At 39.2% G+C, this 17562-nt stretch overlaps 1 protein-coding gene across 1 annotated transcript in view; it reads right to left on the bottom strand.

The window, feature by feature from the left end:
* TPPP (tubulin polymerization promoting protein) overlaps nucleotides 1-15146 on the bottom strand; it is a 440224-nt gene extending 425078 nt beyond the window's left edge. Inside the window, exon 1 of the mRNA XM_078687675.1 lies at nucleotides 14836-15146. Within this exon, the coding sequence (XP_078543801.1) occupies nucleotides 14836-15146 (311 nt within the window). The remainder of the gene's footprint in view (nucleotides 1-14835) is intronic.
* Nucleotides 15147-17562: the final 2416 nt, after the last annotated feature.

Here is a 17562-nt window from a genome sequence, read left to right as displayed (position 1 = left end):
GAAACCTGCGTCAGTTTTCATATAGGTGTTTTGTTGCAAGGTATGCATTAATTTGCAAGAAAGCCCTGTAAAACTAACACAGTGAAATTTAGAAGATATCACTGACTCAGCTTTATAGCATTGCTGAATCAAATCATTACGCCTGTTTGAAACAGGCATAAGGAGTGATGCACCATGCAATGTGTGGCTTGCTCCTGTGCATTGCAGTAGACATGTTGCGCTTACGACGTGATTCCTGCAATGTGCTGCTTTTGCGGCACAGATGCGTGACGCATCTGTGCTGTTTTCACTCAATGGTGCTCCACATTTAAAATGCTAGGGACAGATTTATGATAGGTGTATGCCTCTTTTGCGCCACTGTACGTCACTTTTGTGACGCAGTGGCGGTGCAAAAGATTTGCTATGTGGCGACAAAATTACAAATTGATGCATCTAGGCAGATGTGTCATGCTGTAATAAAACCGTGCCACATGAAACCGATGCAGCAGTGATGCAAAAGATGCACCATGTTGCAAGACAGGCCTCACTTCATCTCCAACAAGATAAGAAGCTTAGGGATAGATTTATGATGACTGGTGCATCCCCAGGGATGTGCCAGTCATCCTGCGCCGCTGTTCCGCCACCCATGGTGCGCTGCATTTACAATGCGGCGCACCATGGGGCAAAAACAGCACAGATGCGTGACGCACCTGTGCCGTAAAGGTGGCGCATTGCTGGAGCTGCATCGCAAGTGTCATGGAGCTCCAGCAAGGCTCAGGGGTGCCCCATCTCCATTTAATCTGCAACCCTGAGTAGGCCTCACCTTAAACAAACCTCTGGATAGGCCACACCTTATCGTCATCCTGAATCAATCATTTAACATGTTAGGGACAGATTTATGATAGCCGTGTGCCTCTTTTGTGCCGCTGTGCATCACTTTTGTGACGCAGCGGCGGTGCAAAAGATTTGCTATGTGGCGACATATTTAAAAATTGATGCATCTAGGCAGATGTGTCATGCTGTAAAGTCCTGTGCCACATGAAACCTGCGTCAGTTTTCATATAGGTGTTTTGTTGCAAGGTATGCATTAATTTGCAAGAAAGCCCTGTAAAACTAACACAGTGAAATTTAGAAGATTTCACTGACTCAGCTTTATAGCATTGCTGAATCAAATCATTACGCCTGTTTGAAACAGGCATAAGGAGTGATGCATCATGCAATGTGTGGCTTGCTCCTGTGCATTGCAGTAGACATGTTGCGCTTACGACGTGATTCCTGCTATGTGCTGCTTTTGCGGCACAGATGCGTGACGCATCTGTTCTGTTTTCACTCAATGGTGCTCCACATTGTAAATGCAGCACACCATGGGTGGCAGAGCAGCGGTGCACATTAACTGGTGCATCCCTGGGAATGCGTCAGTTAACATAAATCTGCCACTTTACATTTAAGTATGAGCAGGGGACACAGAGTTGGTGAGGCTTATCCAAGGTTAAGAAGAGATGAGTCCTGTTCACTGAAAACTTGGACATAGGCCTTACCTCCTCAGCATCGCTGGTCATGGCTAAATAATAGCTGCAAAATGTTACTCTTGTTAAACAATTTTACTATTATAGTCTCTGAGATTTGTGCTTTACTCTGCAACATCTCATTGTTGTTCTCTTTCTTTAAAGATAACGACAACATCAACATGAGCGACAATCAGCAATCAGTTGATCTCGACCTCATAATTGAACTCGTAATTGAAACATCAGTGGAAGTAGATCCCTTGGATGATTTAAATCCTGAGGATGAAGAAGAACATGATGAGGATGCAGATTTGTCAGAATTGTATGACATAGGGTGGGAAGCTGACGTGCTTGAGCCTATGGAACTATAAACATTTATTTTTAAAAAATTATAATAAATGAAAAGTAAAAATGTAAACCGTTTCATTTAAAAATAAAGACACCTTCAAAAACAGGTTATGTGTAGTGTCTTCAATAAAATATTAAAATATGCTCATAAAATTAGATCAGATTCACATATAAAACAGCACAGGTAAAATGAATATGAATTCCATTTCTTTTCTGCTATTTCTGTATTCTAAATTTGCCAAGCACTAAAAATGTCAAGTAGTGTGTTAAGTTTTTGATGACTGTTATTGATTTACTGTTTGGTAATAGTGGTTGATAACATTTTTTATTATATTTTACCACAGATTCAACTGCAGATCATTTCAAGATTTCAGCATTCCAACTAAAGAAAGACTTAGAAAGGCTGCAAAACGTCAAAGACAGCAGGTAAATGATATAATGCAGCAGTCCTCTGAGAAAAAAACTTGTCAAGTCACCAAGAAAGCACCGGGTAAGAGCACAAAAACATTTATAAGAAATATTTGTAGTAAAAAAAATATTACTACAGAAAATGTTTCAGTCCAGAAAAAGAGAAGCATTTTAAACGGAAAGGAAAGGCCAATCAAAAATGTTACTGCTAGAGCAAGAGATAACTCTGTGCATGATAGTAGAAGGAAACAATAGTTTAGGGACATTCGTAAACGAATGTTCTGCAACAGGATAATTGGCAATTTGTTAAAAAATATTAAGAAAGGTCAACAGAAAGTGGTTTTTTATAAGAGAAAAAAAAAAGTTGAGAAAGTTATTGATCAGGCATTTGAAATTAAACGTAAGTTATTTATTTTGATAATATATAGAATTAGGAAGCTAAACAAGGCAATTTATGATTTCAAAAGAAATAGTAGATGGAAGAGAATAGTTAATCGTAGTAATTTTTGTGAAGTTTTTTCCAGAGAATGGATGCATAGTTCAAGTTGTGAGGCATTTTTTAATGAGGAGAGTTATTTCCAGGATAATGATTTGGTGCATGCAGTTGACACCAGTGGTCGAGCTTATGAAGTGAAAGATGGTTGTCCAGTTGAAAAAGAAAAACTTGTGACAACAGAGACAGAAGAGGTGTTAGGTAATGAGGTTTTAGGAAGACGTCCTAAGGGTCCTGTGTACACCTGGAAGTGTAGTAGTATTTGCAGTGTGCGACAGGATTCCATCAATTTGCTTTGTGATTTTGTACGGACATTTAATAAGAAAAGTTTGAAGCAGAAAATGAAGTTGTTGCAAGAATTAGATCCTTGCAGAGTGAGAGAAGTGACAGGTTTGCATGGTCATTCACTGGCTTGTCTTTCCAGGAGAGTATGCCAGAGTGTTTTTCATCATTTCAGGATGCTAGCAGTGCATCATAATAAAGTGAGGAAATTAGTTAGAATGTTGTATTATGCTAAGAGTCCAGCAATTATGCTTAAACAATTATGCGCTGCTCTTTTGCATGGTTCAGAAGTAGATGTGAAGAATATTTGTGCAGAAATTGAGTTTGGTTACTTTGGAAGTAAAGAGGAGAATGTTGAAATTGACCAAGAAGAAGAGGGTAATGTGGAAGATAGAGTACAGGTTTCCAGTACAGATAATTTTCAGAGGGAAATTGCGACATTTCAGGTGAAATCAAGTGAGAGGCCTAATTTCACTTGTGTGTGTTGTCGACACACTTATTATAAGAATCAGACTAAGTTAGTGGATTTATATGCAAAAAGTGAAAGGGAAAATAATAGTGAATGGAAGGATTTCACAACATACTTGATGGTAGAAAATTGTTTTGATTTGGGATCGGATCAACGTGTGTGTACTTATTGTTGTAGCAAATTAAATCAAAACCAGATGCCTGCTAGAGCAGTTCATAATAATCTGGAATTGGTTGAGATTCCTTCTGAATTGAAGGATTTAAATACTTATGAATCTATTTTGATTCAAAGTATCCATCCCTTTCAGGCTATTGTAAGAATGGAGCCAAAGACAGGGAAATTGCCTCCATCAGATTTACAGAGAGGATTAAAGGGAAGAGTTGTTTATTTGCCTCTAGATTTGAAGAAAAACATTAACACAATTGGAGTAGAAAAAGTGGAAGAGGAACCTCTGGTTATCTTAGTTAATGGGGTTCCGACAAAGAATAAGAAAATATGGCAAGATTTAGTGGATGTTAGGAAAGTCAAAAAGGCAACATTGTATTTGAAAAAAAATAATAAGTACTATAAGAATGTTTATGTTGCAGAAGAGGAAGTAAGTGAGGAAGAGGATAGCGATTTGTGTGCTGGTCAAATTGAGAAAGTAGAACCCTCTACTAGTGAAGAAATATATGAACATTATAGTGTTCATCCTTTGCATTCCAAGGAAGTCATGGGGAATGCTATTGAGTTGTTTCAAATGAAACAAGCCAAAGGGAGTCCCATTAGTGTTTGGGAGGAAAGTTTGGAAGCTCGGTGTTTCCCACAGCTTTTTCCAACAGGTCAGGGAGGAAGATATGATTTGCGACCTCATCAAATTCCTGCTTCTGAATACCGGACTTTGCGATTGTATGCAGGAGATGCTAGGTTTCGACAATGTATTCCCTATTTGTTTCATCTCCTGTTTGAAAGTAATCTGTCTGGACTGTCATATGCAGTGAACCACATCTTGAAAAGTGGTATACACATGCAAAACATCTCGGCAAGTGACTTTATGGATAAAGTCAATGTCCAAGACAGTATTTTGGATTCTCACCTGATTAATCTCATGGCGTGTCAGCGTGGTACTAATGAGTACTGGTACCGTCGTCATGGTGATTTAAAATGTATGCTGAGGAACTTAGGAACTCCCACATGGTTCCTCACTCTGAGCTGTGCCGAGTATGGCTGGGAAGACTTACTTGAATTTCTACGAGAGGCAAATGGAAACATCGAAAACATCGAATTCAAGACACCCGGAGAACTGTGCTCTTTGGATCCAGTCAATGTATGCCGGTACTTCAATCATAGATTTGAAGCTATGATGTCTTTCATCATGAATAAGAAGAATCCACCTCTTGGAGAGGTGTTGGATTTCTTCTGGAGAAAGGAGTACCAAGCAAGAGGTGCTCCTCACATACATATGCTGTTGTGGATCAAGGATGCACCTAAATTTGGAACAGATCCAGAAGACTCAGTGATGAGTTTCATACAACAGTATTCTACGTGTGCTGTTCCAAACGCAAAGGAGAAGAAAAGCCTAAGAGAAAAAGTTCTACGTTTCCAAAGCCATCGTTGTGGAAAGTACTGTCGTCGTAAATTCCGAAACAATGACAAGTTCTACACCAAATGTCGTTTCGGCTTTCCACGACCGGTGATTTCTAAAGGAAGAGTAAACAGTTTGATGTCTTCGCTGCGACATAATGTGATGAAGAAATCACCTAAAAACACATACAATTTGAAGTGGAACGAAGAGTCCAAGTACATCAATGACTACAACCCGGTGATTTTGTCCATGTGGAATGCTAACATGGATATACAGTTTGTGGCTGATAACTGTATGGCTGTGGCTCGGTATGTGACATCTTACATCACCAAAAAAGAGAAGACAGAATTGAAGGATATGTGGGAGGACATTTCCCATGAAAAGAGCCTCAGCAAGAAGTTGTACAGTTTCAGTCTGAAGATGTTGTCGCATCGAGAAATCGGAGCTTACGAATGTTCTGACCGGTTGTCTTCAGCAAGTCTCTATGCCAAATCCAGGAGTATCGTTTGGGCGAGTCTTGGTCTTGCTGCAACGCGTAATCGAGTTCTGAAACCTGTGCGGGAAATTGAGTATTTGGCGGAAAAGGAGCCAAACAGTACCGACATTTTGAAGAGCAACATGTTGGATACATATTATCCAAATCGAAGCAGTCACCTCGAGAATGTTTGTCTGTATGAGGTTCTTCAAAATTACATATTCAAGAGGAACATCAAAGAAGATACTGAGAAAGGAGTGTATGCTGTAATTGGAAGTGAGGGATGTCTGGTCAAGCAAAGAAAATGCCACTTGGTAAACCATCGAAAATTGAGTGGCGAATCTCCTGAAAAAAAGGAGTTTTTCTATTTAGCACTTTTGCAACTTTTCAAGCCTTGGCGTGCAGAAGAGGAACTGCTTGGAGATTTCCTCTGTTACGAAGACTCTTTCACTGCCGCCAAGGAGACCATAGAATGTCCTGCTTTTCCCAAATATGTAGAAATGTTGAATGCGGAAATCGAGCAGGAAGCAACGATTGCAGCCGAGATTGCCAGAGACAGTTCTCAGGACAGTCAGAGTTCTGCTTCATTGAGTCAGGATCCACTAGAAGGACCTGTTATTGAAAATGAGGCTGCCACTGCTATGAATGAAGTGGAAAGAGCCATGGCACATGCTCAGGAGGATGCGGTTAACTTAGAAGAGTTGGAAAGACAACTCAACGTTGAGCAGAGGAAAATATATGACGAAGTTACCATGCAAATTGATCATGGATTAAGTCATGAGAAGAAAGAGTGCTCATGTACGTCGTTGAAGCCTGGCCGACTCTACGTGAGTGGAGAAGCGGGAACTGGAAAAAGTTTCCTTATTAAAGCAATTTCATGTTATTTGCAGGAAAGGACTGAGTCATCACTGTCTTGTGTTGTCACCGCTCCAACTGGACTGGCAGCACATAACATTAAAGGGATTACTTTACATCGTTTACTGATGCTGCCAGTGGAGCATGACAACAAATTACAATATCACAAGCTATCTGGAGATGCTTGTTGTGAAGTTTCAAGAATCTTGAGGAAAATGAAACTTCTTATCATTGACGAAGTAAGCATGGTTTCCAATGTCATGCTTGCCTTTGTGCATTTGAGAATGCAAGAAGTTCTCAAAACAGAGTATGATGTGTTATTTGGTGGCAAACACATCATTGTTTTCGGAGATCTTCTGCAGCTGACACCAGTGAAAGGGCAACCTGTGTTCAAAATGCTCACGCATGAAGATACCAGGAAGTGCCTAGGGAGCATTGGCAACGTCAATATATGGTTAAACTTCAATTATGCTGAACTGCATGAAAATATGCGTCAGGCAAAGGAGGAAGTTTACAAGAATATTCTACAAGATGTTAGAATTGGAAAAGTGACCGAGCATGGGAAAGAAGCTTTACATGCACGATTATTGTCAAATTTATATCCAGAACAAGATGTTGTGCCTGAGAATATTTTTCAGAAAATTACTGAGAAGAAATCTGGAATATGTTTGATGCCAACTCTTGCAGAATGTGCCATCTTCAACAACAAAATGTTGAATTTAGAAAAGCAAGAGATTGTGAAACTGGAAGCTATTGACAGAGTAGAGCATATGGGATCAACAATTATTTTGTCTGAGAATTTGAAAACAAAATTGGATTCATTAGAGAAGACTATATCTAAAACTTCAGGTTTTGAAAAGACTCTCAATGTGTGCTTGAACTGCCGTTTAATTTTAAGAAGGAATTTACATGTTGAAAGAGGTCTGGTAAATGGATCAATGGGTAATGTTGTTGATTTTGTGAAATACAGAAATAGAGATGGAATTGAATTTTTAAAAATTAAATTTGATGGCATTGAGGAAGTACAGCTAATTGGTCGTTGTTCTGCTAGATTTTTGCTTGTAAAAGACTTATATGTTCGCCGTAAGCAGTTTCCTGTTTGCTTGGCATATGCGGTGACAATCCATAAATCGCAAGGTTTAAGTGTAGACAGTGCATTGGTGAATATTGGCAGTTCTGTGTTCAAGGAGGGTATGGCATATGTGGCATTGTCAAGAGTTAGAACTTTATCGGGATTGTACTTGATTGAGTGTGATGTCACAAACATTTGTGCGGATCTAGATTGTGTTAAGGAATACAATAGGTTGAGAAGAGAGTATGCGCCACATTTGCCTCAATATACTTTGTTTGAGAAACGTGTGGTAGGCCGGAAACGAAGAAATGTGACCAATACTGGGGAGGTTGTAGCAAAAAGACGAAAAGTCGATGAACCTGAAATTATAAGCAGAAACAAAAAGGATTCTGTTGAAGATATTGTTGGTTTTCAATTTGAAAACAGTTCTGGTGTCAACTGCTATGCTAATGTAGTGGTTAATGTTTTGTTTTCTCTAGAAAATGTAAAAGAAGAGATTGTGGTCAATTCTGATCAAAGATTATGCAGTTTGTTAAATTCTGTGTTAGAGAAATGTAGCACTGATAGAACAAAAATAGAAAGTGTGTCTGAAATTCGAAATCTGTTAGACAGATGTTCAGGCCAAACACAATTCTCTCAAAATATTCAGCAAGATTGTCAGGAGTTTTTAATGTATATGCTTGATGTATTGCATGCTGAAGGTGTAGATGTAGATCACCTGTTTGGGCTTTCTTATCAATGGCAGCATGACTGCGAGAACTGTAGGGTATCAAGTACTACTAGTGTAGACTCAGAAAGATTTATATATTTAACTTTGCCAGACAGTAAATCACTCTCCTTTAATAAGCTAGTAAAGCAGCTGATCACAACATGGAATGTAGCCAATGTAAATCTGAAATGATGTCAACCTTATTTATACGAACATATGGCCAGTATGTCATTTTAATGTTCCAACGATGTAGGTCTGATGGAACAAAATTGACAACTTTAATTAAAAATTTTGTGGCTTCACAGTTGTCAATATCAGGAAGGACTTTTGTAACTGTAGCGATTATATATCATGACGGTCCTTCAATAACATCAGGACATTACACAGCTTATTTAAAGTCTAGAAATTGCTGGTCATTCTGCAACGATTCTGTTTTAATTTTCAAAAAAAATTGCTGTATGACCTTAAAAATTCTTACTTGGTGTTTTTAAAACCAAAATTTTAGGGAAAGAATCTCGGGATGTGCTCTGAGGAATTTCAAGAAGTTCTAATGGCTCCTACACGATTTGGCCTTGAGGATAAGTGTAGTACAGAGACATAACTTCTTACCATAACACTGGACGTCATGGAAAAATAAGTGCACTTTGAATGAGTTCAGAAAAACTATTTCTTTTTATAAGCTAATTCAAGCAGCCAATCAAAACATGGAGTAGAGGGAATGTAAGTCTGCAATGCTGTCTACTGTTTTATATTGCTTTGTGATTAAAAGTGATGTAGCGAATTAAATAATTGTAGTAGTCATACAGGTAGTGTAAGTCTGCTTCATAGTAAGCAGTATCAGTGTCATAGGAAATGTAGAACATGAGTGAGCAAGAAGGGTAAGATATTAGTAATCCAGGATTGTGAAAATGATCTTCAACATTTTAATTCTGAAAGTTGCGGAAATACAACATGACGGGATTGGCTTACAAGAATTCCAAGAGTTATAAATGGCTCTGACATGATTTGGCCTTGTGGAAACGTGTGGTAGAGAGCGAGAAGTCATTTATTGTATGTAACATATTTTTCAAAACGATGGAGGTTTTCTTTCAGAAAGTGGCGGGCTGAAAGTAATAACAGCACAACAGAGTGTAAGCTGTTCATAGGACATCCTTTGACGTCATGGAAAGTAAGTTAACTTTAAGGAGTTCTGAATTCTGATTTGTTATGGTGTATGGGTTTTTTAAACACAATCATTTTGATTGTGTTTTTTTTCCCCCGCTGTTATATGATGAATACCTTCAAGTCACTGTTTTTAGTGAAATTTGATACATTCTGAGAACAGCAAAAATAAACCATTTAACATGTATAATTAATTCTGTACTGTTTGCATTTATGATGTACATGTAGAACTGTGTAGGAGGCATGGAGAAGGGGAGGCTTCTGTAAGTGTCAAAGTTGTTGCATACAGTGCTCATATTCTACGTAGTCTTTCATATGATAGACTACATTTCCACAATGAGATACCTAAGCAAAGGAAACACAGGTGATATGATTGTGGAATGAGCAAAAAAAATTGCACGTTTTTCAATTATATTACCTGTGTTTCCTAACATTACACATCACATTGTGTAGATGAGGTTTAGGCCTGTTCCTGGAGACAGAGGAGGTCTGACATTTGTTCAAGAGTGCAGTGGACATGACACACTTGGTTGGTAGGCCTGCACATGTATTATCTCCTCTGTATTCTTCAACAAACCTAAATTTCATCTGCAACTCTGAGTAGGACTTACCTGAAACAAATCTGTGGATAGGTTACACCTTATCGGCATCTTGAAACAATGATTTAAAATGTTAGGGTCAGATTTATGATGGCCGTGCGCCTCTTTTGCTCCGCTGTGGGTCACTTTTGTGTAAAAGATGCACCATGTTGCAAGATAGGTTTCAGTTCATCTCCAGCAAGATACCATCAGTTTGAAATGTATATAATTAGCACTGTGTAGGGGGCATGCAGAAGCTGAAGCTTTTGTAAGTGTCAAAATTGTTGTATACACTGCTCAACTTCTGTGTACTGTTTGATATGCTAGACTCCATCTGCACTATGAGATACCTAAGCAAAGGCAACACAGGTGATGTGATTGTGAAATGAGGAAAATAAACTCCACATTTTTCAATTACATCACCTGTGTTTCCTAAGTTTACGAATGACATTGTGCAGATGAACTTTAGGTCTGTCCACGGACACAGAAGAGGTCTGGCCTTTGTTCAAGAGTGAAGTGGAAATGACTTACTTCATTAGTAGGCCTTCACATGTATTATCTCCTCTGTATTCTTCAACAAGTGTAAATTTGATCTGCAACCCTGAGTAGGCCTCACCTTAAACAAACCTCTGGATAGGCCACACCTTATCGTCATCCTGAATCAATCATTTAACATGTTAGGGACAGATTTATGATAGGTGTATGCCTCTTTTGCGCCACTGTGCGTCACTTTTGTGACGCAGTGGCGGTTGAAAAGATTTGCTATGAGGCGACAAAATTACAAAATGATGCATCTAGGCAGATGTGTCATGCTGTAAAAAAACAATGCCACATGAGACCGATGCAGCAGTGATGCAAAAGATGCACCATGTTGCAAGATAGGACTCACTTCATCTGCATCAAGATACTGTTAGTTTAAAATGTATATTTTTAGGACTGTGTAGGGGCATGGAGAAGCAGAGGCTTCTGTAAGTGTCAAAGTTGTTGAAAAACTGTTTGTCTTTCAATCTTTTCCCTTGTCTTTTCTAATTTATTAAAAACATGTTTTAATATTTTTCAAATGTTTGTTCTCTCTTTCACAGATTGAAAGTATAAAAATAACAAATGACTAACTTAACGACAATTACAAGGTAAATGTTTTGTACTCTTTTCGTTATATTTCTATCACATTTAACTTCTATTAGTTCCACTGCTTCATTTCTTTAACCATCACTTTCCTGCCTTTGCTACTTCCCTCATTCCTTTCTCTATTACTTAATTACTCTACTCCTTCCACTATTTTTCTTAGTCCCTCTCTTCTCATACTTCTTTACTCTTGGTCACTCACTCTGTCTCTATTACTGTCACTGTTTCTGACTGATCAAAATTTTTTTTTTTTAAAAGAACAGTAAGTATAAGGGAAGGAAACAGACAGTTATGTTAAAAGAAAGACAGCTATAGGGAGTAAACTAGGGATACTGTTACCCGCAATCCTCTGCTGATGATGTCACTGACCATGTCATGAATGATGTAATATGTGACATCATCAGCAGTGGATTGCGGGTAACAGTATCTCTAGTTTACTCCCCTATAGCTGTCTTTCTTTTAACATAACTGTCTGTTTCCTTCCCTTATACTTACTGTTCTTTTTAAAAAAAAAAAATGTTTGGTTCGCTCCCGGTTCGCGTACCGGCGAGCGAACCGGGAAGCGAACCAAGAGAAATAGAGGTTGGCAGAGTTCCAAATATTCTACCAATTTTTTTATAACGGGGAGGTAGTTCTTGAAAAGAACTTTTTTTTATTGTTTTTGTTGTTTTTTATTTTTTTTATTATTTTTCTCAACTTTTGTTTTACTTTTTTTGAATTTTTCTGAACGGTTTTATATTTTTTTTGGTTTTTTTTGGGGGGGGAAACGAAAACGATTCATTGTAAAGGGCTCAACAGGAGCAACAAAAAAAAAAGAATTTATTGTCTGGGGCGTTTCGGACAAACATGATTATCGATAGCTCTGTTGATTAACGTGATGCTACTTTCTCTGTAGCAAATGAACTGATTACAAAGTACGCAGACTTGTTTTACTTCCCCGAATCTCATTTGTATGTTTGGGACCATCTCCCTCCCCTCTGGTCCCGTCACTTCCGGTACAACAGATCTTCTGGCCATAGAAGGGGGATTATCTTGCTCGTTACGTAACTGTGCAGCACTGTAATTGTTAGGATGCCACCTACTCATATGGCGATGCATTGTGTAGTTTCCGTAACTGTATTTCTTCTCGGTCCCTCTGGACAGTCTATCTTGACATATAAGGCAAGTTACGTACCTTGCATTGACTTTTTTCTGGCCTCGGGGAAATTTAAAAAATTGCCAAATAAAGTTTTCTTTCAGGTGAGACCTCCTGGGCTCCTCAGGCAAAAAATGCCTCTCTTCCTGCTCTTCCTCCTCTTCCTCTCCTTCCTCTTCTTGCTGAATTATAACTTCAGCAGGTGGTCCTCTCTGCCTTGGATGTGGTGGAGGTAGTGGGGAAGCACCAGCTGAAGCTACTAATGAAGCCATTGCTCACTGGTAACAAAGGGTCTTTCTCTCACAAAGATGAAAGTCAGAGTGAGGAAAGAAGGAGGGGTTTTCATCATTTGGGAAAAACAATAGTTCTAAACCAATGAAAAGTGTTAATTTTAGATCACATGACCTAGTCTTACATCATTAGGAAACCAAAAGTGAAATGAACCAATGAAAAGTGTTATTACCAAGTCACATGACCTGCTGTGTTTACGTTACGCGCTTTGGGCCGCGTCCCGGATCGCTTCCGGGAAGCTGCGCTTCGCGCCTCGGTTCGCGTACCAGTTCGCTTCCGGGTACGCTACCTTGGCGCGTCATATGACGTATTACGCGACAACGCGATACGTCACGCTGACGTGACGCGTCACGATGTTGTTTTCTAACGCAGCAGTTGCGGAAACGGAACGTTTACCGGTTCGCGGACCGGGTCGCGGCACCAAATTGCGCTAACGGGAAGCTAACCGGTTCGCGTACCGGGAGCGAAACAAAAAATATAATAAAAAAAAAAAGTATTAAAAACATGTAAAATATATTTTTTGATTTAAAGAAAAATACATTTTAAAGCTTTTGTTATTTGCTATTAAAAAACCATTGAAATTCACTGAAAAAACCATAGGTTATAGACCATATATAGTTAGGAATTAGCATTTAAAAAACCTTTTTTTACTCACACAAAACCATTGAAATTCCATATATAGTTAGTTGTACTAACTATATATCGCGCACCCGCAATCCACTGCTGATCATGTCACATATTACATCATTCATGACATGGTCAGTGACATCACTGATGACATCACTGATGACATCTCAAATGACATCACTGATGACATCACTGATGACATGTCAAATGACATGACTGATGACAACACTGATGATATCTCAAATGACATCATTGATGATATCTCTGATGACATCACTGATGACATCATTGATGACATCTCAAATGACATCACCGATGACATCACTGATGACATCACTGATCACATCTCAAAAGACATCACTGATGACATCACTGATGACATCTCAAATGACATCACTGATGACATCACTGATGACATCACTGATGACATCTCAAATGACATCACTGATGACATCACTGATGACATCTCATTTGACATTACTGATCACATCACTGATGACATCATTCATGTGATAATACGATGAACCTCTTCAGACTCTAATATAACCTTAGATACACTCAGTGCAAACAGACACTCACAGACTGTCACTCATCCATGGAGTTACTCACACACCTAGTCAGTCATGCAAAGAATCAATCACACCTCCATTTCCTCAACTATACAGTTATACACACCTTACTTATTCAAACATATAGTAACACATATTTACTCTCTTATACCATCCCTGATACAAGTTCACAATGATCCATACAGCCACTCACACATTTACTGGCTCTTTTGCACAGTTATTTATATATGTCAACTCTCACATGTATTGTGTTTTACATATGTACTTACTTTGACATGTAGCACTGAGATATCCATTCACTCACCAATACACTCATGCACACAGTCAACCGCCCATACAGCTGTTTCCACATGCACTTTTGAACCCATACATCTAGTGAATCAACTGCTCACACATCTATGCACAGAGTCATACACCTCCCAGCCACCCACACACACACTCAGTCTCCCATACAAATACTTGGGCAACCAATCAATAACCCATATAGTTACTCATATAGCTACTGATCAACACATGCAGCAGTTTACAGAACAACAGACATAATGATGCACAAATTAAGACAGTTTAGTCACTAACACATGCACTCAGTGAGATACATTTAATCACTCACTCATACAGTCAGTCATGCACCTACTAAATCCTTCATCCAGACACTTATACATCCACTCATTCTTCAATATGTAAGACATATTTTAACTTTACAGAAACATACAGTCACTGGATGTTGTCATCAGTGATGTCATCAGTGATGTCATTTGAGATGTCATCAGTGATGTCATCAGTGATGTCACTGACCATGTCATGAATGATGTAATATGTGACATGATCAGCAGTGGATTGCGGGTGCGCGATATATAGTTAGTACAACTAACTATATATGGAATTTCAATGGTTTTGTGTGAGTAAAAAAAGGTTTTTTAAATGCTAATTCCTAACTATATATGGTCTATAACCTATGGTTTTTTCAGTGAATATATATATATATATATATATGTGTGTGTGACAGAGGTAGAATGGATAGTCTGTCCATTTATTTGTTCTATAATAACATTAGTATACATATTAATGTGGTAATTTTCCTACTATTGATGAATGAAGCTAAGATAAACACATATACGATTTTTAGCGGAATATTCAGCAGTTATTTGTCTTGGTAAAAAGTATTCTTAGAGGTACACAACTGAACTTACTTGACTTTACTGAAGACGATGTCAACATCTGTGATAGTTACGTTTTTTCCATCTATCACATGGCAGTCTTTACATAACTTTGACCAGTTTTTTCCATGCATTTCCTTTCCAGTCGCTCTTGTCTCTCCATGAATGGCAAATTTCCTAAATGTCTCTTCTAGAGTGCCCATCTCTGCCGATATTGCTCCTTCATGGTGACGATTTGTCTGCAAAGGTTTTTTTTTAACTTCTTTTTCCTTAACATGGTCACCAGATGATTTTAAAGGGTTCTTATTTGCAGGTTTGAGACATTTTGTTTTACTGTCAGCCATTTCTCCTAGAAAGAGAAATATCCATATCGTTGTTGGTGATAAACAACTTACAACCAAACAACCAGGCTTGAACCTTTCATTACTTTCTCTTCATAACGATTTTACTGCACATGTATTCATATTTCTTCTAGTTAAATACATTTACTGATTTTGATATTTTACAACAACCGGCTACATTTACTTATGGGACAGTAGAATTAATGAATGTACATATAGAATGTGGCTTTTCATGGAGTCCAAGGGAGGGAAGTAACCAGGAGAACAGAATACAAAGTTTTTATAAGAACTAAAGTAATATCTATTGCATTGGGGTCAGACACAGTTTGTAGCCAGTTACTGAGGAGAATACAATATTGTCCTACTGCCTGTGAGTGAGCGCAGTCTCTGCAGCATAAATATAGGCTGAAGATGCAAATGGACTAGAAGGTTTCATAGATTCTGTATAGAAGATCAGCGATCCAGCAAATCGTCCTCCAACTTGTCATTTCTTTCAACCGTTTGCAGGTGCAGTATTCTCAGTACTTTAGGTTGCCATGAGACAATGCACACACCTTTATGCAATGTGTACTTTCTGTAAGGAATAGATTTTGCACTAATAAGGGACCGTTTAGTACAAAAACTAACCTTTAACACTTTTCCTGCTTTGCATGCGTGCTGTACAATGCAGCATGCAAGTAATATAGGAAAACTAGGAGAAATTGCAACACCTCTGCCTGTGACACATACCTCAAGGAGGCAAAAGATTTTGACAGAACTCCCTCTCTACAAATGTTTTTAGATAGGGATTTGCGTCAGAATCCATGGGTGACTGAATGCTCATGTACCACCTACCGAATGCCCACTTTGCATTACTTTGGGAAACTATCCAACACAAATCCTGATTTGCAATGGTAGTAAATCCCAGCATAACACTTTGGGCCTCATTACAATGTCTGTAGGCTGACCTGTCGGTTGCAGTCTGACAACATCTGGTTTCGTAGTCCAAACACCACATTATGATGCGGGAATCGGAGGCAGGGGGTGGAGGGACCGACCACACTTCTCACGGGCTCAAAGAGCCCTTCCGACTGTCGGTTGGAACATAATACTCTACAATAGGGGCAGTGCCTGCTCATGCACTGCCATAGGGGTTACAATGTCCCTTTCAGGCAGCCTTTGAATGGCGGTCCAACCACCATTGAAAGGCTGTTGGAAATTGACTTTGGGGTTCCCTAGTAGGGCCCCGTGGCAGGCCCTGCATGGTGCCTATCACATGGTGCATGGATGTTTAAAAAGTGTATTTTTCTTATTGCAGCTTGTACTGCGGTCCACAGCACAAGCCAAAATAGGAAAAATTCACTTTCCGACCAAGGTTAAGTCAGTTGCATCACAATTTGAGAAGCAGGATTGCCGACAGTTTGTTGAGAGGTCCTGTTTCCGACACAATCCATCGTAATGAGGCCCTTTGCATCAGGTTTGTGTTACAAAATTATGCGAACTCTGTGAATCACGTGAGAAAATCTGGGGATTGATGAGTATCCTCTTCAGCAATAGCAGTGTTTAACAGAGCTGCCTTAATTTTCATTTTGTTTTTTAACTTAAAGGCTGTTAGAGTTAACTGCTGTGGAAGCCCTGCACACCAAATATCAATTAACCCTGGTCGTAGTTCGCAAAGTAGCGCGACCCGTAGGTACGCAAAGTGCACTTTGCACTACACGAGCTATGCGTAGCACTACGCGAACTGCGTAGTACCCTGTTCGCACTGTGCAAGATGCTGTTTTCAATGATTGCACAGTGCGGACAAGCATACGGCACTTGCAATCATTGAAAACGGCATCTTGCACAGTGCGAGCTGTAGTTTCTGCCACTCGTGTAGATTTTTACTCGAGCAGCAGCTTTCTCAACGCGGACTGGTAGTTTTTCATTGCGAGCGGTCATGAGCATACGCGACTACTCGCAGTGAGAAACCTGACCTCCCCACGTTGAGAATCTCACCAGGAGGTTTACTTTCCACGCTTGCGATCGGCAACTTGATGTTGCTGATCGCGAGTGAGAAAAAAATGTCTCGCTGGGATGTCATTTTGCTTGCTCGCGGTCAACCAACTTGACGTTGAGGACCGCGAGCAAGCAAAAAATGAAAGCTGCACTATGCTGCGCGTGGTTGCACTGTGCTACTAGCAGTTTGCGTAGTGCGAAGTAGCGGAAACTTCGCAAACTACGCGAGCGTAGCGTAGTTTGCGATGCCAGGGTTAATATCTATCAGCGATGGAGTGCCGATATGAGGGACATGCCCAAGTCAAGTGTAAAAATGTTACGTACGGTATACTGCATTTAAAACAGGCACTAATCTTTTTGATATATTTTTTGCAACATAATCAGAGTCATTTATGTATGATGTAGTATGTTGAGAGAAAACAGTACATATCTCTGTAGCTAT

Source organism: Lissotriton helveticus, chromosome 4_1 (genome assembly GCF_964261635.1).
Source record: "Lissotriton helveticus chromosome 4_1, aLisHel1.1, whole genome shotgun sequence".
NCBI lineage: Eukaryota > Metazoa > Chordata > Amphibia > Caudata > Salamandridae > Lissotriton > Lissotriton helveticus.
This window is presented reverse-complemented; position numbering and strand designations above follow the sequence as displayed.